The 23,097-nt window shown below is 40.9% G+C and overlaps 5 protein-coding genes across 5 annotated transcripts; 3 read left to right on the top strand and 2 right to left on the bottom strand.

Annotated features, from left to right (window-relative positions):
* The first annotated feature begins 512 nt into the window (after positions 1-512).
* LOC18028379 (thaumatin-like protein 1) lies at positions 513-2,275 on the top strand. The gene is made up of 3 exons (XM_006411593.2): positions 513-688; positions 804-1,473; positions 1,877-2,275. Exons 1-3 carry the CDS (start codon positions 616-618, stop codon positions 2,190-2,192), a joined length of 1,059 nt encoding a protein of 352 aa, XP_006411656.1. The 5' UTR covers positions 513-615; the 3' UTR covers positions 2,193-2,275.
* Positions 2,276-2,857: 582 nt separating this feature from the next.
* Positions 2,858-5,619, bottom strand: LOC18028378 (anti-sigma-I factor RsgI6). Its single transcript, XM_006411592.2, has 8 exons — positions 5,513-5,619; positions 5,390-5,424; positions 5,132-5,291; positions 4,841-5,019; positions 4,639-4,743; positions 4,396-4,542; positions 3,665-4,312; positions 2,858-3,293 (listed from the first exon to the last, which is right to left on the bottom strand). Exons 1-8 carry the CDS (start codon positions 5,586-5,588, stop codon positions 2,958-2,960), a joined length of 1,686 nt encoding a protein of 561 aa, XP_006411655.1. The 5' UTR covers positions 5,589-5,619; the 3' UTR covers positions 2,858-2,957.
* Positions 5,620-6,309: 690 nt separating this feature from the next.
* LOC18028377 (CTL-like protein DDB_G0288717) lies at positions 6,310-8,720 on the top strand. Its single transcript, XM_006411591.2, has 3 exons — positions 6,310-7,607; positions 7,822-8,167; positions 8,255-8,720. Exons 1-3 carry the CDS (start codon positions 6,547-6,549, stop codon positions 8,510-8,512), a joined length of 1,665 nt encoding a protein of 554 aa, XP_006411654.1. The 5' UTR covers positions 6,310-6,546; the 3' UTR covers positions 8,513-8,720.
* Positions 8,721-8,858: 138 nt separating this feature from the next.
* Positions 8,859-11,463, top strand: LOC18028376 (26S proteasome non-ATPase regulatory subunit 4 homolog). Its single transcript, XM_006411590.2, has 10 exons — positions 8,859-8,976; positions 9,095-9,208; positions 9,301-9,406; positions 9,519-9,633; positions 9,724-9,936; positions 10,192-10,471; positions 10,567-10,663; positions 10,792-10,889; positions 10,989-11,057; positions 11,147-11,463. Exons 1-10 carry the CDS (start codon positions 8,965-8,967, stop codon positions 11,195-11,197), a joined length of 1,155 nt encoding a protein of 384 aa, XP_006411653.1. The 5' UTR covers positions 8,859-8,964; the 3' UTR covers positions 11,198-11,463.
* An 840-nt stretch (positions 11,464-12,303) lies between these two features.
* On the bottom strand, positions 12,304-20,847 carry LOC18028375 (E3 ubiquitin-protein ligase UPL3). The gene is made up of 17 exons (XM_006411589.2): positions 19,684-20,847; positions 19,356-19,466; positions 19,162-19,278; positions 18,901-19,071; positions 18,666-18,827; positions 18,013-18,249; positions 17,810-17,931; positions 16,316-17,732; positions 16,113-16,208; positions 14,276-15,826; positions 13,937-14,161; positions 13,748-13,852; positions 13,483-13,563; positions 13,324-13,392; positions 13,005-13,133; positions 12,643-12,762; positions 12,304-12,551 (listed from the first exon to the last, which is right to left on the bottom strand). The coding sequence occupies exons 1-17, from the start codon at positions 20,557-20,559 to the stop codon at positions 12,486-12,488; spliced, it is 5,655 nt and encodes a 1,884-aa protein (XP_006411652.1). The 5' UTR covers positions 20,560-20,847; the 3' UTR covers positions 12,304-12,485.
* Between the last annotated feature and the right edge of the window lie 2,250 nt (positions 20,848-23,097).

Here is a 23,097-nt window from a genome sequence, read left to right as displayed (position 1 = left end):
AAGGATTTTAAACTCTTATACCCGAAGAACCGGAACCGAACTAGTACCAAACCGAGAACCGATTAGGTACCCGAATTATTCAAAGTATATTTATATATCCTTCTAAATATTAGTTTTTTTTTGATATTTTTGATATTTGGTATATATTTCTGGTTTTACAGATATATTTTCTTTATTTTTGAGACTTTTGGGTATATTTTTAAGTTTTGATATATATATTTTTGAATTTTTGTTATTAAAAAAGTGTGAGTCGAATTAAAAATTTGAAGCAAAAGATCCGGATCCGATTATCCGAACCGGAACTGAACCGAAATAAAGGTACCGAACCCGAACCGAAATTTATAAAAATACCCGATGGATCCTAACTTCTTCTATCCGAAATATCTAGAACCGATTAGTTCCGAACCGAAACCGAACCGAATATCCGAACGCCTAGAACTATCACCCAATAACAAATTCATGGAAATAACTAAAATAAAGAACATAAATTCATCTCAACCAAAGAAGCTTTACAGTTTTTCTAATCTCTCTCTCTCTCTTCTTCTTCAAAACACCAATTTCTTCACTTTTCATTAGGTCGGAGTGAGAGTAAGAATTTTTTTTTTAAAAACTGTAATGGATCTTTTCTCTCGTCGCAGCTCTTCTACTCTCACACTGGGCTTCATAGTTATTCTCTTAGCCTCCACAGGTAAAGCAAGTTCTTCTTAACCTTTGCTCTAAGAAGAAGAAAAGGTCTCAGACTTTCTCCTTCTTCCTTTTTCTTTCTTTCTGATTTGCTTCTTCTTCTAAACCTTTGCTCCAAGGTTCGTATGGCTCAAAGTTCACATTCGCAAATCGGTGTGGCTTCACCGTATGGCCTGGAATTCTGGCGAATGCGGGCTCACCTACTCTGTCCACCACCGGATTCGAGCTCCCTAAGGACTCCTCACGCTCTCTCCAAGCCCCAACCGGTTGGTCCGGTCGATTCTGGGCTCGAACCGGTTGCAGCTTCGGCGGTTCTGGCTCCGGTACTTGCACAACCGGAGATTGCGGCTCCAACCAAGTCGAATGCGGTGGACTCGGCGCCGCTCCTCCTGTTACCCTCGCGGAGTTCACTCTAGGCACAGGCGGCGACGATTTCTACGACGTGAGCCTCGTCGACGGCTACAACATTCCGATGATCGTTGAAGTCACCGGCGGATCTGGACAGTGTGCTTCTACGGGTTGTACATCCGATCTCAACCTTCAGTGCCCTGCTGAGTTGCGTTTCGGCGACGGGGACGCGTGTAAAAGCGCGTGCGAAGCGTTTCGGAGTCCTGAGTACTGTTGCAGCGGCGCGTACGCTACACCTTCCACTTGTAGGCCTTCGGTTTACTCTGAGATGTTCAAAGCTGCGTGTCCTCGCTCCTACAGCTACGCTTACGATGATGCCACCAGCACCTTCACTTGCTCCGGCGGAGATTATACGGTGACGTTTTGCCCCTCCTCCCCAAGGTAATGCCCCTCGATTTTCTCTCCTGCTTTTATATTATTTCTTTTTTTTGTTTTCCACAAATTTTTTGGTTTTTTAAACAAAAATTCACACTTTATTATGTGTTAATGGGTTTCGTAATTATTAACCTTATTAGGATCTCCTCTTTTTGTAATAAAAGATTTGGCTATATGTTTTTTCAAAAAGCCGATGTTTGTTTCTCTTCTTTTCATAAAACACCATATGGAGAGGCAAAAAGATTCTCTTTGTTTGACAATAACGATGAATGAATTTTCACGAGAAAGTTTTTAGCAAAATGTTGCATAAAATTCCAAATTTATTTGAAAATGCAAGTTCCAATATCTAAAATTACAAATTTATGGATTAGTGTGTTTGTTTTTTCTTTTATCGTTTTCTTGTAAACAGCCAGAAATCGACAAGCTACTCCACACCAGTTTCCGACTCGTCGGCGACCTCTCAAGGTTCAGATCCGGTGCCCGGTTCAGATGCGGGTTACTCGGGTCAGGGTCAACAACAGGGTCAGGGTCAACAACAGGGTCAGGGTCAACAACAGGGTCAGGGTTTTGATGGGTCGGAGCTAGGTTCGGGAGAGACGATGTTACAAGATGGATCGTGGATGGCGGGTTTGGCCATGGGAGACTCGAGCCGAGTAGCCAGCACTTCACTACTAGCAATGCTACTCGCTGCATTTACCTCTGCGTTTCTGTTTATTTTCTCGTAGCATCATCTTTGTATTTGGTAGTTCGTTTTGTTAGCAGTTTTGCCTTTGTTTAATTTCTAATTCTAGATTGTCTTGTTGATACTCGTTTTTTCGCGTAGGACTGCAACAATTCTAGTTTTACTGCATTTTAGCTTTGTGTGTGCGTGTTCTTGCTTCATCTCTCTTTGAAAGAGTGTTTCCGTGTTCCAAATTGTGAGATACCCATGTTTTTGTGACTCAATGATCTTAGGTGCGTTTAGATCCAAAAGCGCCAAAGCGATTATATATCCCTTGAATTAAAATGATATTTATTGTGTGTGAGATATTTGGTTGGTATATTTCTTAAATTCTTTAGCAAGTCAATATATGATAATGTCGCCACTCGCCAGAGCCAACGGGGCCTCGCAGTTAATGGCTGTGTGATCTGAATATTGCCACTTAAGCTTTTTAAGTTACTTTTCAGAAAATTTATATTTTGATTTGATGTCTCATTATGTTTTTTTTTTTTTTTTAATTTCTAAACAAATAAAAAGTTTGCTCACGCCAAAAAAATAAAAATAAGTTGCGTCTCATTTCATCCACTTTTTGACCCGTTGTCACTTTTGTCTCCACCACCACCACCAGTAAATTCAATTTTCAAATTTTCTACTTTTTTTAAGGTGCAAATTTATCCAATTTATGTGCTCTTTATTGATGATAACCCTATACTTAGAAGTATCTTTATCGACCATATAAGATTCGCAGCGTATGTTAGTTAACAGATGATAATCTTAAACATAAGACACGTTAGATTTGGAGCCTAACATGTTTGGTCTCAGGGTCTCGAGATAGCGAGAAAGAAGAATTCACCGTTTTACCCTGGTATATGATGCCGACCTCATACTCTCCCAAAAAGCCGAAGAAGCTGAAAGAACCATGGTCGTCGGTCGTCGCCTTAAGCTCACCGGTCTTCCATTCTAGAAGCTTCTTATCCACCGTGTCGCCGGCCGGAAGGTTCCGGAAATTATCGTCAGTGAGGCACATTTGGTAACAGCCGTTAGGATGAAGTGCGGTCCATAGCATTATACCGTTCACCGATGGGTGCGAGAATCCTTCACGTAACACTTGCTCCAAATAAATCGCCTGCAAAACGATCGGAAAACCGGCAACTGGTAAGTGGTAACAACAAAAAGTATATTTGTACCGACTTGAAAATAATATATCGTAACCACTAGGATATGTAATGTATTAAATTATTTTCATCACCCCCAAAATGTATATGAATGTTTCATTCCTCTATGTTATTATTGTTATCATTATTACATTAGTCTAAATATAGACAATAACATGCATAAAAAAATCCATATAAACATGCGTAAATAAAAATCTGTAACCACAGCCAGATTCAATTATGGTGTGGTCAATTCGGTTTAAAATTGTGTGTACGTATATATATTGTATTAATGTATGAAATAGACCGGGAATAAACCGGAAGGAAAAGAATGGTGGTTAACCTGAGTGTGGTGGTCGAGGGTGGAGCTGATATCAATCTCGGTGAGCCAGATCGGAAGCTCAAGCGTCGCTAGTTTGTCGAGGTTGGCTCTCATCAGCGCCGCGTTCGGCACCGTGAAGTGACCCTCGAGCCCGACTCCGTCCATCCGTACTCCTCCGTCGCCGTACCGTTGGAGCTCCCTGACCCTCGCGATGTACTCGTCGACCGTCGACCTCTCGTCGATGCAAGTCTCCACCACGTTGAAATCATTGAGGAACAGAGTCGCCAGCGAGTCAATCTCACGCGCCGCCTCGAAGAACCCGTAGGACGCGTTCTCCCCCAAGCGGCTCTCGTAGAAGTCGAAGTGGAGCATCTCGTTGCTCACGTCCCAGTGCACGAACTCTCCTCTGTACCGAGTCATGAGGCTCCTGATTCGCCCGCTCACCGCCGACCGGAGATCTTCGCCGGTTAGATTGCGAACCCAGTCGGGAGTGTATTTGGGATCTTCCCAGAAGATGTTGTGGCCACGAGCGATGATTCTCTTGGCCCTGACGAAATTCATCATCTCATCAGCGAGTGTGTAGTTGAGTCTGCCTCGATCGGGCTCCGTCGCGTACCATTTCAGCTCGTTCTCGAACACCGTCGCGTCGAATCTCTTCACGAACCACTCCTACGAGAGAATGAGATGAGGGAGTGACTGGATATATGATGATCGTGACAGGAAATGGCGTGCTTGCTTGCTTACTTACTTACTTGGTAAGGAATGTTACGGAGAATGGTTTTGGAGATGGCAGATCCAATGGGGAAGTCTTTAGAGATTTGCTCTACTCTGACCGCTGCTCCTTGAACGCTCTCTCCGTTTTCTCCGGCCACGTGAATTGTCACTGCTCGTTTTCTCGCCTTCGAAAAATCACCCAAAACCCACTTAAAGAATATATGTATCTAGAGTTTTTCCTATCTTTCCATGTTACAAGAAAGAGAGTTTCTGAAACTTACGGTATTAATGAGGTAATCTTGGTTTTTCCTCCATTGCTCCTGCGTGAAGGGCTGAAGAGAGGCACTCGCCACATCTATTTGGATCTTCCCTTCGTCGTTTGATGTCTGCACTATCCAAAGGAAAAGAATTACAATCTTTGAACCAAATCTGTTGAGCATATATATATATATATATATATATATCTATATATATGGAATTGACCTCAAAGAAGAGTATGGATAGTTGGGAAGGAGAATGAGCAAGGAAGCCTCCTTTGAGGAAAGACCAACAACCATTTTTGGCAGATACTGAACCAACGCAGCTTAAAGTGGCGTTTTCTGTTCTCAGCCTTGCTCTTACACGAGCTGATGCAGCACCTCCTTCCTCTATCTTCACCCAAACTGTTTTTTTATTTGTGTTTTGTTCTATCAGTCTCTTTCAGATTGTCACATTGCTTCATATATATTTACATCAATATTCTAGGTAGTGATAATCAAGGATGGAATACTTAACTGGAGAAGCAATAGATGGTGTTTTGCGTGAGATTGTGCAATATGTAAGCTGGCGTGTAACGAGTACCAACGCTCCTTAGAGTGTCTGTGCCTGACACAGAAGGTTCTTTGTCTTTCAGTATCCCTCCATTGTAAAGTGGCTTCTCTGGTTCCGCTCTACACTGCTCATTTCCGTTGTGTTTGTTTTTTTCTCTTTCAGAAATCAGTATTTAACACTATATATATATATATTTATATGTAATAATCCAAAGCTTTAAACCTCTGTGTAGGCAGTAGAATCGTAGAAAGGTCCGTCTGTACATGAAGATACAAAGCACCTAGTATATCAGGCTAAAATCTTGTACATAAATGTATATTAGCGTTTCTGTATAATATTACGTACCGTAATAAGCTTGAGTGGAGGCGGTGAGGAGAAATATGGTCCAGAAAACCAAACCAGACATGGAAGAATGTCTCATGACTCAAAAGCTGCAAGAACACAAAATCCTGAGTTTGGAAAGGGATATATTATAAATAGTTGGGGGATGAAACCAATTTGTCTTGATATGATTTGGATGGGAGGTTACGCCATTCCCTATTTGGTAGAATCGGAATCAGAGAGGGAACAACAATATGTCAGAAAACTATTAAGTGAGTTCACGTGATGATGTTGTTATACGCGAAGTGGGTTCTGTGTCAATGCTTCCCGTGCTTCTTTCCTTTTTTTATATATATAGAGCTACGCTTTAGTACTGTCTTTGCCACGGGAGGATGCTTTGGTTACAAGTTTTAATCCAACAACTCCTTCCCATTTCTTGCCCTCCAAAAATAAATAAAAGAGAAGAAATTAAGAAACAAAAAACTCTCACGCCTGCATATTTCAAGTGCACGCTCCTTGGTCCTTGGGGGACCATATTTCCTCTCGCATGCGACGCTTTGGGCTTTAATAGATTGCGCCCAATGGGCTCGGATCAGACTGTTTAATCACGTTTCATCGTTAGGCCCCATTTCGTATGGAGTCTCGAATTTATGTATTTTTGGGGGATTTGATTTGGATCTCCATTGTCTTATATTATTGTGTTATTTTTTTCCTTTATAAAAAAATTGTGGTAAAGAGACATCTATAACTAATGTCTAATACTTTAATGGGAGTGAAGATAACATTTAGCAATAGTTCATTAGATTACCTTTGAACGTAAACATTTTAGTTTTAAATCAACGAATCTTATACTAATTGAGACAGAGTGAGTACTTTGGTTGTGGTGGCGATCGTTATCGATCATCTTCCCTTCGCCGCTTGGGCGGTGGTCGTCGTCACTAATTATTAGTGATTAATGCAAATTCGAGTCTCGTCGTCTTCTGCTTCTCCTACCTTCTTCACTTTTTAGCTCAACTCCAGAGGCGGGGCTCTCTCTCTCTCTCTTTCTTTGGTCGACCATGGCGGCGGACGACGGCGACCCCACCAAATTCGGTGCGATCTATGACTCATCCTCTCCCTCGCACCCTCTTCTCTCAAAACCCTCCACGTCCGCTCTCGATTCTCCGCGTCCATGTGATCCTGAATCTGACCCGACCCAGTTTCTTCAGATCTCCTTCAACTTTGGCCCCAGACCTTTCAAAGACATCCCTTTCCTTCTTCTCTTCGATCTCTTCGTCTTCTCCACTTTCGCTTTCGGTATCTTCTCCATCTTCCATAGGAATACTGATTACGGCAGCTCCTCTTCCTTCTCCTACGATCTCGCCTCTAGCTCTTGCGTCAAAAACTCCACCTTCAATAGAGTTTCCAATAGCTATGGGGCTTCTTCGAGTGTCATGTACGCCATGCTTCCTTCGTCTGATTCAGTCTTTGACAAAGATTTGATCTGGACCCTTGTTGTGACGCTACTTTTAAGCGCGCCCTTGTGTTTTGTCCTCCTCCTTTTGCTCAAACACTACACCAAGCAGATAGTTTATGCTTGTTTGCCTCTCTTTGTCGTATTTCCCATCTTTTTCAATCTCTATTGGTTCGTCGCTTGTACTCTTAGCTCTTCTTGTAGTGATGCCCTCCCTCTGGCTTACAGAATCCTTGTCCTAGTCTTCGTTTTCTTGATCATCGGGATTATTGTCTGGATCATAGTAGCTAATTGGCACAGAATCGAGCTCACCATCCAAATCATCGGTGTTGCATCAGATGCCTTGTCCAAAAACTTGAAGCTTTTTCTTGTGTTGCCCTTGCTGACCCTCGGCTTAGTGGTCTACTATGCGCCGATTGTGGTGTTCTTGGTGTTTGCAAGGTTCAATGGGAAGTTCGTGCCGAGGGAGCTGGACGGTGAATACTTTTGTGAGTGGAAAGAAGATTCTTGGGTTCCTGCCTATTTCGCGCTTGCCATTTTAACTATGCTCTGGTCTCTTGCTGTAATGGTGGAAATGCAAGTGTATGTGATAAGTGGAGCTATTGCTCAGTGGTATTTCTCCAAGGAAGACATAATTCCTAAAAAATGCATCCGGAGTTCTTTGAGGTAATTCCCCACAATATCTTTTGATTCCTTTAGTTTCGTTTCCCTTAATTTGTCTGATCTTGTTTGTTATTTGGAATGGTGGAATGCAGTGGTAAACTCTGAAAAAATTTGATTCTAGTTTGAGGATCCAAATCCGTGTTAGTATGAATCTGTTGTGGTTTCTATCAAATCATGTGCGACCCTTACTCTTTTTCATATCTCTCTATCTCTTCAGGAACGCCTTTGGCCAATCCTTCGGTACAATATGTCTCTCAGGAACTCTCATCTGCGTTGTTCGTGTTGTCCGGGCCATTGTGGACAATGCAAGAGAAGAGAATCCACAAGGCATATTGAGCTTGGTTCTCCGTTGCTGCGCAAACGCCTTACTTGGAGCTCTTGACTATCTCAACAAGTTTACCATCAACTTTGCTGCAATAACAGGCGAAGCCTATTGCACATCTGCCAAAATGACTTACGAACTCTTAAGACGCAACCTTCTCTCAGCTGTTTTTGTCGAAACAGTTTCTACCCGAATCCTAACCGGTATTGTCTTTGTCCTCTCAGCCGCATATGCAGTCGCGGTAAGTATAAACTTCTGCTTCTCACTAACCAAACCTTTTATTTGTCTGAGATACTAATATTTGGGTTTGATGGTGCGCAAAAACCAGACATGGGCTGTTCTGAAAGGAGTGAGCAACTTGGGTGTAGATTCGTACCTGGTGGCTATTCTCGCGTGGCTCTTACTGATTGTGATCTTGGCTTTCTTTGTACATGTTCTTGACAATGTGATCGACACAATTTATGTATGTTACGCCATTGATCGAGACAAAGGAGATGTTTGTAAGCAGGAAGTTCACGAGGTCTATGTCCACTTGCCTATTAGCAGAAGCACTAGATCTTCTCTCATCCCAAATGCTCTTTCTTAATGCATAGAAGAAGATGTCCCCAGTGTCTCTGCTTGTTGTATCCGTTTTTGTCTTTTATTTTTGTTCGACATTAGTTTTTCACCATTGTAAATTCCTGAGTAAGTGAATCTGGTGAACGGTCGTTTGTCTCTTGGGGTTTATATTGACGTTTTGTAAGGTGTCTGTTTTTTTCTCTCTATAAAGGTAACAGAACGCCCCTTTTTTGTAATGTTAATAAACACCAATGTGGGCTAAATTGCTCCCGTCGAATATTTGTGGCTAAAAAACATAAAATATTAGGGCGTTAAGAGAGGAAAGGTAAAAATATGAAGGCCTATTAAAGAAACATATGGGCCACGCTTCGAATGGGTGAGTCTAAATAAATAAATCGGAGAAGAAGAAGAAATAACAAGTGCCTGACTTTCTCTCTACGACACAAATCGAAGGCTTCTCTCTCTCTACTTTTCGACACAATGGTTCTCGAGGTGATTTTCGAATTACATCTGCTTCTGATTTGAGTATTTCGATTTCTTCGTCGATCCCTTGCTTGATTCTTGATTTATTACTAAGTTGGATGGTTGTTTTCTGGTTGTTTGTGCGTAGGCGACTATGATATGCATCGATAACTCCGAGTGGATGCGAAACGGAGATTACTCTCCGTCTAGGTTACAGGCTCAAACGGAAGCTGTTAATCTTCTATGCGGGGCGAAAACCCAGGTAAATTGAGAGTTATCAACGTTCTTTTCTTCTGGATTCGATTAGGGTTTTTTTTGGTTTTGATTTTAGGGTTCGTTCGTTTTCAATTGCAGTCGAATCCGGAGAATACGGTGGGGATTTTGACTATGGCAGGGAAAGGAGTTAGAGTTTTGACAACGCCTACCTCTGATCTTGGCAAAATTTTGGCGTGTATGCACGGTAAGTCTATTGAAAGCAATTGTAAATTGGCCTAGTTTTGCTATCGTTTAGGTTCTGATTTTCTTTCTAGGAATCATTGACATCAGTGTTTCTACTTTCACCATCTTTTTAGGCCTCGATGTGGGAGGAGAGATTAACTTAACAGCAGCGATCCAGATTGCTCAGCTAGCTCTTAAGCATCGGCAAAACAAGAATCAACGCCAAAGGATTATTGTTTTTGCTGGAAGGTACTGAATTTCTTGTGTGAATAGCATTTTTGTATAGTTCTCTTATTTCTTTTTATATTTTTATTTACTTCCTTATGCTTTAATTTATAGTCCAATCAAGTATGAAAAGAAGGCCTTGGAGATAGTTGGGAAAAGGCTCAAAAAGAATAGTGTCTCTCTTGACATTGTCAATTTTGGAGAAGATGATGATGAGGAAAAGCCTCAGAAACTGGAGGCCCTCTTGACAGCTGTGAATAACAACGACGGTAGCCACATTGTCCATGTTCCATCTGGAGCCAATGCCCTCTCAGATGTGCTGCTCAGGTAGAATACATTTTCTTCCTTACCTAAACTTTGACAGGCCTGTATGTAGATTATAAATGGTAGAGTTCAAACATTATCCAGGTTGACAAGGGCATTGCATGGGTTTGGTTTAGGTCTTTGAGCTCCGGTGTCTTGATTTATATCAAAACTACAAAATTAAAAAGAACATTGTTTATATCTGCTTGTGTTATCTAGACAAGTGTTGTTACCACGTTTTCTCTAGTTTAAATTATCTTCGTAAAAATTTTCTTTCAGCACACCTGTATTCACTGGTGATGAGGGTGCAAGTGGGTATGTTTCTGCGGCAGCTGCTGCGGCAGCCGCAGGTGGGGACTTTGACTTTGGTGTGGATCCAAATATCGATCCAGAGCTTGCTCTCGCCCTTCGCGTTTCCATGGAGGAGGAGAGAGCAAGGCAAGAGGCTGCTGCTAAGAAGGCAGCGGATGAGGCAGGACAGAAAGACAAAGACGGAGATACAGCTTCTGCCTCACAGGAGACGGTTGCTAGGACAACTGAGAAGAATGCTGAACCAATGGTTAGTCGTTATGTTGAGTATGGCATTCTTATATAGCCACAGGCACAAATTGTTTATCATACAATTTTCTTATTTTACCATAAATTCTGTGGCAGGATGAGGACAACGCATTGCTAGATCAGGCAATTGCTATGTCGGTAGGTGATGTAAACATGTCAGAAGCGGCGGATGAGGACCAGGATTTGGCTTTAGGTGAGTAGAGCTGTGGTAAAAGCATTTTGACTGCCATTCCTTCGCAAGAAAAGTTTGATACCTTTAGGTGTTTAGGTGTTTTGATGAAAGACAGACACTTATATTTTGGCTCGATCCTTTATGTGCAGCTCTGCAAATGTCAATGAGTGGGGAGGAGTCAAGTGAAGCTACAGGTGCTGGAAACCTCTTAGGAGATCAAGCTTTCATATCATCTGTTCTCTCATCGGTAAGCTTCTACTTAAGTCAAAGTCAGGATTTTTACAAGCAAAATGAAAGAGAATAGCTTAGTAGCGTTAGTTTGTCCTAACTGTTTGTGAACGCACAGCTTCCAGGGGTAGATCCAAATGATCCGGCGGTTAAAGCGCTGCTAGCGTCTCTGCCAGACGAATCAAAGGTGCGTAGCTTCATTGGTTTTTGCATGTTTTGTCATTTGATATACAAGTCTGATAATGTATAATGTTTAAAACAAAAAAAAAAATGCAGCGTAACGAGGAGGAAGAGAGTAGTAGCAAAGGTGAGGATGAGAAGAAATGAAGAAGGGGAAGAAGACATATCATCAATGGCTCTCAATAAAATTTCTCTCGTCTCTTTGGTTTGATAGAGAGATTTTATGAGACTGATGAAGAGCAACTCTTATTATTCTCTCTGTCTTACGATATGTATGACTTTTGTTTCGTCTCTCGCTTTTTCTTTAATCCCTTATATATTATTATTAGATTTTAACTTTACATCGCCACATTTTTTACAAGATTTTCAGGATTTGTCAACTCTTTAAATCCCAACAAACCGATCCCAATAAACTATAATTTGGTACTTTCCTTTTTTGTTTTCAAAGCCAGAGTACGATTAACCTCGGGATTTGAAATCACTGCTTATATGTATTGAATTAATATTTGAATCTAATTGGCAAAGAATAAATTAGTTTACTAAGTTAAGGCCCATAGTCGTGAACCAACAATTTGTGAAAATAGTTGTACGCCTATTCAACCTCATAATGGCCCAATAATGAATTTTAAAAGCCCATATTATATAACTGAAATGGGCTTAACGAAGAATAAATTAGTTTATTACGGCCCATATTTTGTGGACCCACAAGCTGTTTAAAATTTCTGTAGTAGGCCTTCAACTACATAATGGCCCAATATCGTACTTTTTAAAGCCCATATACAATAGGTCTAATGGGCTTGGCGAAAAATACCAAGTTCAGGCCCATAGTTCGTGGACCCACAATTCGTGAAAATAGTTGTAGGCCTATTGAACCAACATAATGACCCATTAACGATCAAAGCCCATATAATATAATTATAATGGGCTTAACGAAGAATAAATTAGTTTATTACGGCCCATATTTTGTGGACCCACAAACGGTTTAAACTATCTGTAGTAGGCCTATTAAACTACAGGCCCAGTAGCGAACCTTTAAAAGACCATATATAATAGGTCTAATGGGCTGAACGAAGAATAAATTAGTTTATTAAGGCCCATAATTCGCAGATCCACATGCTGTTAAAATCTCTGTACGCCCATTAAGCTATATTATGGGCCAATAGTGAACTTTTGAAAGCCCATAAATCATAGTTTCTAGTGGGCTTAATATGGAATAAATTAGTTTATAACCCCAACCCTTTTTTTTGTCGTTATAACCGCAACTCTAATCCTTAATTTTCAGTAAAGACCCCACCTAAAATCTTGATCCATAAATTTTTACATCTTATATTTTTAACTAAAGATGTCATTAGTTAAGAAAAAATTGTAGTAATAATAAACACATGCCACTATTTTTTTTTCAGATCTTATAACATATAGCCTCAACAGAAAATGCTTATGACAGGTCGAACGATCCTTGCCCTTCGTTGATGGCGTAGAGAAGTTTCTTGTACATGATTTCCTGTTTCAGGTACAAATAATCCTCCTCAGGCTTTACAAACAACCACCACGAAAACATGGACTTAAAAGACAAAAAGTGACATATGACTCACCTTTGTAGAATAAGGAGGGAGCTTAAGATAGTTGGCGCAAGTCATTACACTGGGAAGATCATCGTCTGCCGTCTCCGAAGCCCCTGTTCCGTTGGCTGCCGCACTTGAGGTTGATGAGTGCTGCACCACCCCCAAAGACACAGCAAGTTTTAGAATCCCATAAAAACAGTGAAAGACACAGCAACTACACGAAAGTAATGACTTAATTCATCTGAAAAACACCACAATGTGTCTGCTCCTCTTGGAAAAAGCCCATAGATCACCACGCATAGATAAGATAGATGCATTCTGATAATAAGCTTCATGTCTGAATCACAAAAATGGCTCTTTTCAGCCGAATACATTAAGTAAAGATTTCTTACCTTTCTGACAATCGTCAGCTTTGGGTTCAGAACAGCTAGACCACCCGGAGGAAGCCTAGGAGCTCCAGTTACAAATTGACAGAAAGCCCGCTGTTGATCCGCTGTAAGCTCTCCCATGATCTCCAGTAACTACAGTGAGCATGAAAATCAGGGTCAGAAATGAATCAACAGAGTACACAAGCAAAAAAGCAAAAGCTGATTGTATAGAGAAATAAACGGATAGATTAACAACATACATTAATGATTGTATAACAACTCAATAAACGGATAAAAACCTGACTGTATAACAACTCAATAAACGGATAGATTAACAACATACATTAATGATTGTCGGACTTTTGGCAGTATAACCGTGATCAAACTTAATATGTTCAGCTAGAGTCTCCGCCTGCAAGAAAACAAGGTTTCAGTAATGCAGTTATATATCTAATGGAATCACATCTACTGGGTATGGGGAACTATAAAGTTGAAAAATCACCTCCCACAACTCTCTACGACCACATAGCAAGTAGTCCAGCTCAGAAGGGGTGAATATTTGTAGAGATGTTATGTCAAACACCTGAGAATTATGCGCATTAACACACAGGTTTTATAAGGATGAAAATGCAGAGAAAAGTTTGCGGTCAGTCTAAAACAAAGACAACAGAAGTCTCTACTCAACAGAGATCACTCTTTCTATATTGTTTTACAAGGCAACAAGAAAAGAGAGAGACACACAGCAGAGTCTCTGCGAAACAGCAAACCTGATTAAATCCAGATCTAAAGGCTTCAATCTGCCGGGCAACTCCTCTCTTGACAGTAGCATCAACGACCAGGGATATATACTCCTCAAGACTATTCATATCAACCTGTAACAGAGAGCACGGCATCAGCAATCATGGACGGGGAGTAAAAGAATAGTAAGACGTGGGATGTAAGCTATAAGACAGTACAATTTCATCTCCTGATCTCAGAATGTATTCAGGATAGCCAGGTAGCGTGAAGTCCAAGCATAGATCTTCTATACGAGATCCACGTAAACTTAAATCAGAAATCGCGCTGCAATTGTCACCACCTATTGCCTCCAGATAGTGCTTGCGGCCAACAAGAACACGAAACTCTTGCAAAGTCTTGCCGAGTTCAGCATCAAATAACATAATATCGTGCAAATCAAGCTCCTGCGTAAGTGAGGAAAAGAACCGAGGAAATTAAAAACAAAAGTGAAGAAGTAGAAACCACTATTTCACTCTCAACTAAACAAAAAAAACATTACTGAATAGTAAAAAACTCACTTGACCAAGAATAAGCTTATAAAACGCTGTACTCAATGGGACGTCCAATAGCCGTCCATCTTGAAGTGCTTTTGCCATCACACGCCCCAAGAGCCGGAAATATTCAATGACTTTATGAAAACGACTACCTTCAGATACGTCAGCTGTTGAGGGCCAAGGTCGAGGAAACAACCCAAGTGGTGCCTGAACTATATCTCCGTCCCTAGCTGCAGATGATTTCCCGTCTTCAATCTCATCTCTATCAATTTGCATTGATACCTTGTCGCCAGAATTTGATCTCCACATCCCAAGTGCAACCTTTTGTAGATCATGGCTTAGGAGTGTGTAAAACTCAAGTGTAGGTCCTAGACCAGTACCAACTTCACCAAAATATTCTACTTCAAGCACAGCTTTTTGGCTAGAATACATCTCCATAACTTTCGCTGCAGAATCTAATATTCTATTTCGGGATACACGGACTTTCTGGCGCTGCAATCTCCCTATTCTCATCTCTCGTTCATTGGTAGACCCACTGCCGTCAGCACCTTGTTGCTGCTGCAAGCGATTCAATGCACGGGATAACCCAAAAGCAGTTGAATAAAAATACTGTCTACGGGTCTGAAACGGAAACAAAAAAGGGCATGCTCTAGTTAACTGGTAGCACCAAGGGGGGAGACTTCCACTACACAAAGCAAGCGCATCCTGGATCTGTCGAGCTAGTTTGGGTGTAAGTTTGCTATTGATGAATTCTTCATGAGAAACCTTAGCAACAGCTGTATTCAGATCATCTAGACTAGTAATTTTACCCTCTACGAAACGATCAGAAACAGTTTGGGCTCTTAACCGAGGGCCAAGCTGATTTAAACCCTCTAAAACACGCAAGAGCGCCAGAACATTATATGTAGAGTTTGACTTCTCAAGGTCGCACGGAAGCTCCCCTTGTAAGATACTATCCAAAAGAGATGCCCTACATGACTGAGATTCTAGGCTAGAATTGCTCGTAGCCGATTTAGTGGATTTTGATGGTGTGGTAGAACTTGCTCCACCAACAGACAACCTATTTGCTTGGCTATCCGGCCTCTGGTACATGATGGTGTAAATATCATTGACTCTGCTTCCATCACTTGAGATGAAATCGCTGCCACCGAACCTGTCATCATCATCATCATCTAGCATAAGTTGTCGCTGCACAGCCTGATAAATCGTCAAATGTCTACTAAGTTGCTTTCCTCCTGTAGTAAATATCAACTTAGAGGGCTCATCGGAACTTCGATGTAGGGTACGCCCATGCAGATCTCTACTTCCCCTGATACCTCTACCACTGGCAGCTCCAAGCCCAGCCATCGCCGCAGCAGCAAAGGAGAGTGCACCCCTAGAACCGTAAGAATTCCCAATGCCAGCATCAGTAGAATCAGATCCCCGTGCTGCTGCAGCTCCACTAGTGCCTCCCAAAGCTGGATTCATCTGTCGGCCGCTAGTTGCCAGACCAGCACCGTCATCATCCACTGCGTCTCCCAATTTTACATCATGCACTTTATCAGGTGTGCACATGGGAAGACTGTCATCCAACACCTGGAAATAAATGTGTATATATGATTGTGAAGTTATTATAGAAGCTCAGACCACAAAGCTATAACGATTTCATCTAGATAAATAAGAGAAATAATGGTATTAAGCTAGAAATTCCAAGAGAAAAGTTTCCAAATGAATGCGGTTCGTTTCAACATGGCAAAATAATCCAAAGATATGGAAGCTGGCAATCATTATTGCCAAACGTAATATCTTTCGTGTTGTTAGCAAGAGAAATAACTGCCGGGTGTAATGTACATACTTGGTTAAAAAGTGAAGGAATACTTACATCTTCATTATCATCATCTTCTTCATCAGAAATGTCATCCTCTTCAATCACCAAGGCATCATCAATGTCGACAGGGGATATTTCCAATTCCTCATCCTGCAAGGCATATAAGTAAGATAGTGCTGAGTAAGCACCCCACAAACATCAAAAGACATAACACAATTAAATAATCATGGAATCCAAAACTTTGTACAATAGCATACCTCAGAGCTGGAGTCTCCGCTAGCTGGTTTCATTTGTGTATCTTTGTCAAGAACAGCTCTCCTTTGAGCACTGCTCCTTGTTTGAGGCCCCTTATCCGCCTGAGCGGGCTTCATAACACCTTTACCTTTACCTTTCGATGAGCTGGAACCTTTCTCATGCACAGGTTCTTTCTTTGAGGTATCACCTATGTTAATTGCTGATCTAGATCTAGAAGAATGACGACGAGTGGTGGAGGCTGGAGTTGACGAGGATGGTGATGAAACACCAGCACCGCTAGGTACCGTGCCTGGCTCTGTATTTCCAGCAGGCGCTGCTGTCTTCGTAGCAGAGTCACTGCGTTGAACTCGGGGCCAGAGAAAGTCCTCTACTGCTGCTATGCTTGCCAATGGATCTATAAGAACAATATTGGAGGAGTAATCACGTAGTGTCTTCTCTCCAGGTGCACGGCATAATCGCAACTTTAAAGGATGTGCCAAAGCACTCAATCCAGATGAAAGACGAGCACTTCCACTTAGTGACCTTGAGGGATGGCTAAGGACGACGGGAAAGCGTTCCAGTGAAGATAAAGCATCTTGAAGTTTCTGAATCAAAACTGTCATAGGAGGGATCTTTCCCTCATTACCATCAGAAGGAAGTGCGACTTCTAGAAAAGCTTTGAACCTTCTTAGCCCCTCCAGGCGAAGTTTAGGCAAATTGAAGTCGGAGATCTTCTCTTTGGAAAAGTATCCACAAGAAAAATAGTTAAGCAATGCTGCAACCACACCACTGCCAATAAACTCAAAAGTTGAGACACCGTCCCCTTTGCTTAGCTCGCCAAGTATCTCAGAAATGACACCAGTCAAGTACTCTTCCTTGCTAGCAGAAAAATCTCCAAGGCATGGCCCAGAGGCTTTAGATTTTCCTTTTCCTTTCACTTTATGATCATCTATACTACCAGTTAGCTTCGCGCAAAGATTCTTCAGATGCAAGAGATCATCAGTAACTCCAACATCAAGATCCCCACCATCAGACGGGAAGTGCTTGTCTTTGAATGCTTTGGCACAGGAGCTAACTGTTTCCCTTAACATGAAGCTAGCTGTAGGAGTATCCACGGAATTATGGTTTGCACCTATGTTAACGGACGCAGAATTCTTGAGCTCTTCCGACTGATTTCCATCAGAACTGGGATTACTACTTCGCCGTCTATAACGCCTAGATCGTGCAGATCCAGGCACACAGTCATTTTCCTTATCAGTAGGTGAAGCATGAGAAATAGGTTTACCAACCAAGACAAGTTGATCTACAGCATGAACCACCCCTTCCCTCACAAACACTTTCGAGAATGTTTCAGGAAGCTTTTCCATCAGAATTTCTGCAACTTGTAGAGCAGGAACCAAGACTTGTGGATCTTTCCATGCCAAAACACCAGCCAAGAAGCTACATAGGAAAAAAAAAAAGATAAGAAGTTGCACCCACTGCCATGCCAAACATAATTTTAATCATAAATAACGAACCTCGATATATTTGTGTCACCAATTAGAGATTGAATCATATCTGAAGTGCTGAAATACATCAACTTTCCGATAACTGAGAGACATTTGTGGCGAATAGTACCATTCACACTAGAACCATAAATCTGTTGGAATGAAAGTAAGGACGGTTAGACATAAAGGTAGTATGAACATTATTTTGTAGCAAATGAAAGAAAAAAAATTACCTGCACTAAAACTGGAAGAAGATCTAATCCAAATTGCTGCAGAAGTTCAGGTTGATCACCAAGTAATTTTTCTCTAGGTGAGACTTTTAGAGCATCTTCTTGTTTTCCTGAAGTACTTGGAGAAGATTTCTTTTGACCTGAACCTTTCACCAAAGTGTTTGTGCCAGTAGGAAGGGAGATAACTCCTTCTGGCAACGGAGGGAGAAGCTCATTCGCTAGGTTGACTATCTCAAAAATCTAAGATACAAAACAGAAGTTATAATTGAGAATATTTCTCAAAACAATAAATTTAAGAATTAGCGGTCCAGGGGCTAGAAACCAAATAAACCAGACAAAGCACAATGATAAAGCTCTTCTCTCTATACCACCTCTAACATAAGACCAGAAAACAAGCATAGGAATCGAGCCATCTGCTCCAACATAAAATAAAGCTCAAAATACCAGTACATAGATTATGAACTATCCACTATTAAAAAAAAAACCTAAGCAAAATACGGCAAACAAAATGCGGAAATTAAAGCTGAAATAGAAAATTTATCCCAAATCCAAGTGATCAATTTGTAGATGTTTCGCCTATCCATCTCACTTTATACCATTTTTATAAAAGCGAGTACTATATAATCAGGTAATTGAACAAACATTATTTTCAGTACCTGATCTGCAGGCCTGCTCAGTGCTGGGGATACAGATGCATTAGCAGAGACACCAGAACCCAACAGAATATCCTTAAGAATGCTACTAATACCGAGAAGAAGTAATGTCCTGAATCCAAGAGGTGACCCGCTTGCACAGATGGAAAGTAATCGGATTAACCCCTGTGCGTAATATGGTGAGAGTGTCATCTTGTGAATAAAGATAAATAGAATACACAAAAGAATTTACTCATACCGTGTATGTTGAAACCCCGAGAGATACTTGTCCACCTCCTGAATTACTAGTGGATATAAGAGACGCAGCTTGAGTCACCAGGCCATGGTTGCATAATTCATCTAATTTCTCAGGGTATGATGCAAATGATTCAGCAATCCGAGTCAGACATATAGAAGCATATTCCAAAACCTGCCACCATACGAACAAATTATGGAGGAAACCGGGGCAAGACCGGAAAAAAAGATAATACCATAATATAACGAAAAGAAAGTATATTACCTTCGAATCATGATACTGAAGTAGGTTCGTCAGTAATGGTACAGCTTCCATGACATAATCAGATGCATCTGAAGGTAATTTCTTGCACATATTTGCAGCAGTAGATAGAGCTACACGCTACAAGAAGCCAAGCAATATGGGCATTAGATACACGTGAAGATAAAACATAAAAGAGAAGTTAAAAAATTACCCACCTGGACGCCAGTGGAGAAGAAATCCAGATATGAGAGCACTGCCATAAGAGCGCCAGCTCGCAAACAAGCAGTTGGGTGCTCCTGAGATATCTTTTTAAGAGCTTGCAGAGACTGTTGTAACAAATTTAGAATACAAGTCAGGTTTTTGGTCCGTGAGCAAAATAAAACACTGGATATGTGTAGCAACTGCCTGAGTTCTAATTCAAAAGCAGCATAAACCATCTGAGGATTGACAACATTATATTATATCATTTCTGATTTTAGAATTAAAATAAATAAATCAAAAATTCAGCAAAAAAAATTTCAAAGTTTTGATGGGATAGCCAACCTGCTCGGCCAAGTCCATGTATTCAATGGTTAGCAATCTGGCGACAAAGCATGAAACAGCACCGTAATGTACAACGGCAGCACAAGAAGACGGCAAGACATCACATAGATGGGTAAGAGCCCTGGCTGCAAGAAGCATAATGTCGGGATTGCTTTCATGGTTTAGTAGACCAACGAGAACAGGGACGAAGGAATCAACAGAGAAGGTGCTTAAGGAGTCTTCGGTCCCAATGGATAACATCTCGCAGAGCTGGGTTAAAGCCTCGACCTGCTTGCCCTCTTCACCATCGGAGCGCAAGCCAGAGAGTATCTTCTTCATCCTCCCATTTAAGTGGGAAGAAGAAGCAGAGCCGATACCGGAGGAAGGAAGCAAGTCATCCAATCCAGCTCCAAGCTTCCTCAGTAGACCTTGTAAAGCACTGCTGGCGGAGCTCATGTTAGGATGCATGAATCCGCCGTTGCCATCCTCACTGTCATTGTCGTCATCGTCGTCGGCGGCGGCGGCGGCAGCGGCAGCAGCATCGATGTTGAGCTGTTCTCTGGCACGGTCTCTTTCTCTTTCTCTGTCCCGAATCCTAACATCATGCTCCTTCTCCTTACCCTTGTCAGAATTAGTGTTGTCGTTGTTTCCCCTATTACCTCGTCCGCCTCGGCGAAGACCAGAAGACTCGGTGGAGGTGTCCATGGGAGCGGGAGCAGCAGAAGCAGTAGCGACGGAGCGAGAAGAACGAGAGCGGGTGGTGACAGAGGAGGAAGAGGAAGACGAAAGGCGGGCGCGTTTGCTGCGGGTGGTGGGACCTGAGGGAGGAGGTGAGGAAGAAGAAGAAGATGGGGCAGTTGAGGTCGCCTCCGCACGCTTGCGGCTCCGAGTTTCCATACAAAGGAAGAAACCCCGAGTTTGGGATTTGCTCGATCAGAGAGATTCTGATCGGACACTCGCTCGCATCGAAAACCCTAATTTGCCAGCGGAATCGTCGACGGGAAATCACAGCCCAGAAGAACCTCCACAGCTAGTCGAAAAATCACGACGCGAATTACGAAATCAACAAAGAGATCGGAATCGAGAGGGGAGCTAAGGAGGATCGATTAGGAAACCCTAAATCGAATCGAGTTGGGGAAGAAGAAACCAAACCAAAAATTAAAAATAAAAATGGAGGAGAAGCGTAGACAAAAAAAAAAAAGGGCTTCTGCAGAAAATCAAAATATAATAGAAAGCGAAGCGAAGCGAATACGATACCGTTTTCCTCCTTGCGGCTTTTTGTTTTTGGACACGGGGGGGAGGATCCTTCCGCTACGTGTGATTCGTTTACTCCATTGAAGCTCATACGACAACGTTTCACAACATTTGGTTTTGGTCTGCTCGCCGTCTTCGGTCTTTCTCTTCCTTGTCCGGTCCAGCGCTTTATGACGCCTACTAGACATATTCATTCTTTTTCCAACATTTGTATTTATTTTTATATGAATGATATACTGGTCTTTTCAATCTTTGATGATATAACAAAACACCATATATCAAATGAAATAACTTATGGTATCTATTTTTTTTTTTTTTTGCAGCAAGATATATACACCATTGCAGTTTTTTTATCACCTTAGTTTTTTATCTAAATTTCACACAATATTCGTCTATTTTAAAATATAATAAAAAACCATGGAGTTTTATAAAAAAATTTTTATAAATATACGACCTACATACAGTATTTAGACAATTAAATTACCGACCAAAAGATGTGTGGCCGGGCCCGTCTATCAGTTACTGAGCTCTGCAAGCATCCACGGTTTAAAGCCCATTAGAAATTATAAAGCTTCACTTTCTTATATTTGACTCTACCTTCTCACAAGTCACAATTCACAACTATCATAGCTCCTTACAAAACTCACAGTTTAGAATTTTCTTTTGATCTAGTACTTTATGTTCCTCTTCTAAAATCCACAATAGATGGTTTTTAATGTTTTTTTGTTAGTCACCGTCTGCTATTTTAATGTAAAATTCTTTACAGCTTCTATATATGTTTTTCTCTTAGTCACTTTGAGGGCCTCCCGTCCCACTCATAGACGTGTTGTCGTTGCATGATGGTAAAAATCAGTTCCACATCAAAGAAAACTTGAACATAGGGGAAGCTAGAATATCAATCATAAAAACTGCATGCAGACCCTTGTGAATTGCTCCTAAGTCCTAACCCCACGTTATGAGCGTTTTTCTTTATCTTTCGAAACTATTTGGTAAACAAAATTAATATGGATTTGCTTCAAATTTGTCACATGCGTGGCCTCTTTGTGATGCGTAACACCGATAAGATCATTTTCGAACAAAATATATATAGATTGCATGGATAACAGATCTGGTTTATCCGTCAAACTCAATCTCATCTCCCCCGAAATATTGTCCTAATTGATTTCGGTTGACTTGGTCTACTGTATTTTTTTTTAATCTCCTTTTTCTGAACTAGTGGTTCTGTAGGACACATTTTCATTACCGTTTGAAGATATTAACGACAAATAATCAAAGGCTTTAGCCGTTTAGCAAAGAAATGAGATTCTCAACTAATAAAGAGTAGGCATAGCACAGTTAAATACCTTCACTCTCTATCTCTATATATCCACTATATCTACTATGTATTTATACAAGTAGATACGAGTGACTTTGACCATTTATTTATTGTAATTAATCCTCCACCGTCACCAACCATCCACCTTTTTTTCACGTCTCGCAAGCAAAACAGATAATAGTAGTATCTTACTCTTCTCGTTACAATTAAGTGGAATCCTATACTAGTTTATCACAATTGTTACAAATTTTTTTTTTTGGGGGGGGGGGGGGGGGGGGTTTGTCAATAAAATATACCATTACCTTGTGATAAAAGTATATCACGCAACGACCAAGTTTTTCTGTTTTTTTTCTTCAGTCATAGTTACTTCCACCGTTTTAATCCGTCCTTAGTTAAATTTATTCACTTTAATGTTCAGAGCACTGGGCAAAGTTCACATTGTGTTAGCATTCACAGAGTCCATTGCAATGCTTTAATTTAATGAAACAATCGGATTTCATAATATGCAAACTTAAATCAAAATATCAAACAAATTAATGAATAGATAATAAAACAAATAAAAATAAAAGTGGAAGGTGAACCAAATCCCACGTCCCCAACGGCTTACGGACCTAAATAATTTATATATCCAACTCTTAAATATATATCATTTCAAGAAAATGACAAATTAATTAGTATATTATAAGGCATCTATATTATATTTGACAAAGACACAAAAATTACTATTGTTATATCATCACACATCGCTATATCGTCCACGTCATTTAAAATGCCATCAGTAATAACAAGTGTTTTTCTATTACAAAAAAAAAAACATATATAGAAAGAATAATTCACCAGAACGACTAATTTATTTCCATTGTGTT

The sequence above is a fragment of the Eutrema salsugineum genome, unplaced genomic scaffold (genome assembly GCF_000478725.1).
Source record: "Eutrema salsugineum unplaced genomic scaffold, Eutsalg1_0 scaffold_1, whole genome shotgun sequence".
NCBI lineage: Eukaryota > Viridiplantae > Streptophyta > Magnoliopsida > Brassicales > Brassicaceae > Eutrema > Eutrema salsugineum.
This window is presented reverse-complemented; position numbering and strand designations above follow the sequence as displayed.

Excerpts from the sequence above, each read along its gene's own strand:
- LOC18028379 (XM_006411593.2), top strand. The coding sequence starts at position 616 with ATGGATCTTTTCTCTCGTCGCAGCTCTTCTACTCTCACACTGGGCTTC. Across the intron at positions 689-803 it reads TATTCTCTTAGCCTCCACAG|GTTCGTATGGCTCAAAGTTC; the intron begins GTAAAGCAAGTT and ends CTTTGCTCCAAG. Across the intron at positions 1,474-1,876 it reads TTTTGCCCCTCCTCCCCAAG|CCAGAAATCGACAAGCTACT; the intron begins GTAATGCCCCTC and ends TCTTGTAAACAG.
- LOC18028377 (XM_006411591.2), top strand. The coding sequence starts at position 6,547 with ATGGCGGCGGACGACGGCGACCCCACCAAATTCGGTGCGATCTATGAC. Across the intron at positions 7,608-7,821 it reads TGCATCCGGAGTTCTTTGAG|GAACGCCTTTGGCCAATCCT; the intron begins GTAATTCCCCAC and ends CTATCTCTTCAG. Across the intron at positions 8,168-8,254 it reads CAGCCGCATATGCAGTCGCG|ACATGGGCTGTTCTGAAAGG; the intron begins GTAAGTATAAAC and ends CGCAAAAACCAG.
- LOC18028376 (XM_006411590.2), top strand. Across the intron at positions 10,472-10,566 it reads AGAAGAATGCTGAACCAATG|GATGAGGACAACGCATTGCT; the intron begins GTTAGTCGTTAT and ends ATTCTGTGGCAG. Across the intron at positions 10,890-10,988 it reads TATCATCTGTTCTCTCATCG|CTTCCAGGGGTAGATCCAAA; the intron begins GTAAGCTTCTAC and ends GTGAACGCACAG.
- LOC18028375 (XM_006411589.2), bottom strand. The coding sequence starts at position 20,559 with ATGGAAACTCGGAGCCGCAAGCGTGCGGAGGCGACCTCAACTGCCCCA. Across the intron at positions 15,827-16,112 it reads AAGATGATGATAATGAAGAT|GTGTTGGATGACAGTCTTCC; the intron begins GTAAGTATTCCT and ends ATTTATTTCCAG. Across the intron at positions 13,853-13,936 it reads TGAGATCAGGAGATGAAATT|GTTGATATGAATAGTCTTGA; the intron begins GTACTGTCTTAT and ends TCTCTGTTACAG.
- LOC18028378 (XM_006411592.2), bottom strand. The coding sequence starts at position 5,588 with ATGAGACATTCTTCCATGTCTGGTTTGGTTTTCTGGACCATATTTCTC. Across the intron at positions 5,425-5,512 it reads CTCCACTCAAGCTTATTACG|ACGGACCTTTCTACGATTCT; the intron begins GTACGTAATATT and ends CTTCATGTACAG. Across the intron at positions 4,543-4,638 it reads AAGATTACCTCATTAATACC|GCGAGAAAACGAGCAGTGAC; the intron begins GTAAGTTTCAGA and ends GATTTTTCGAAG.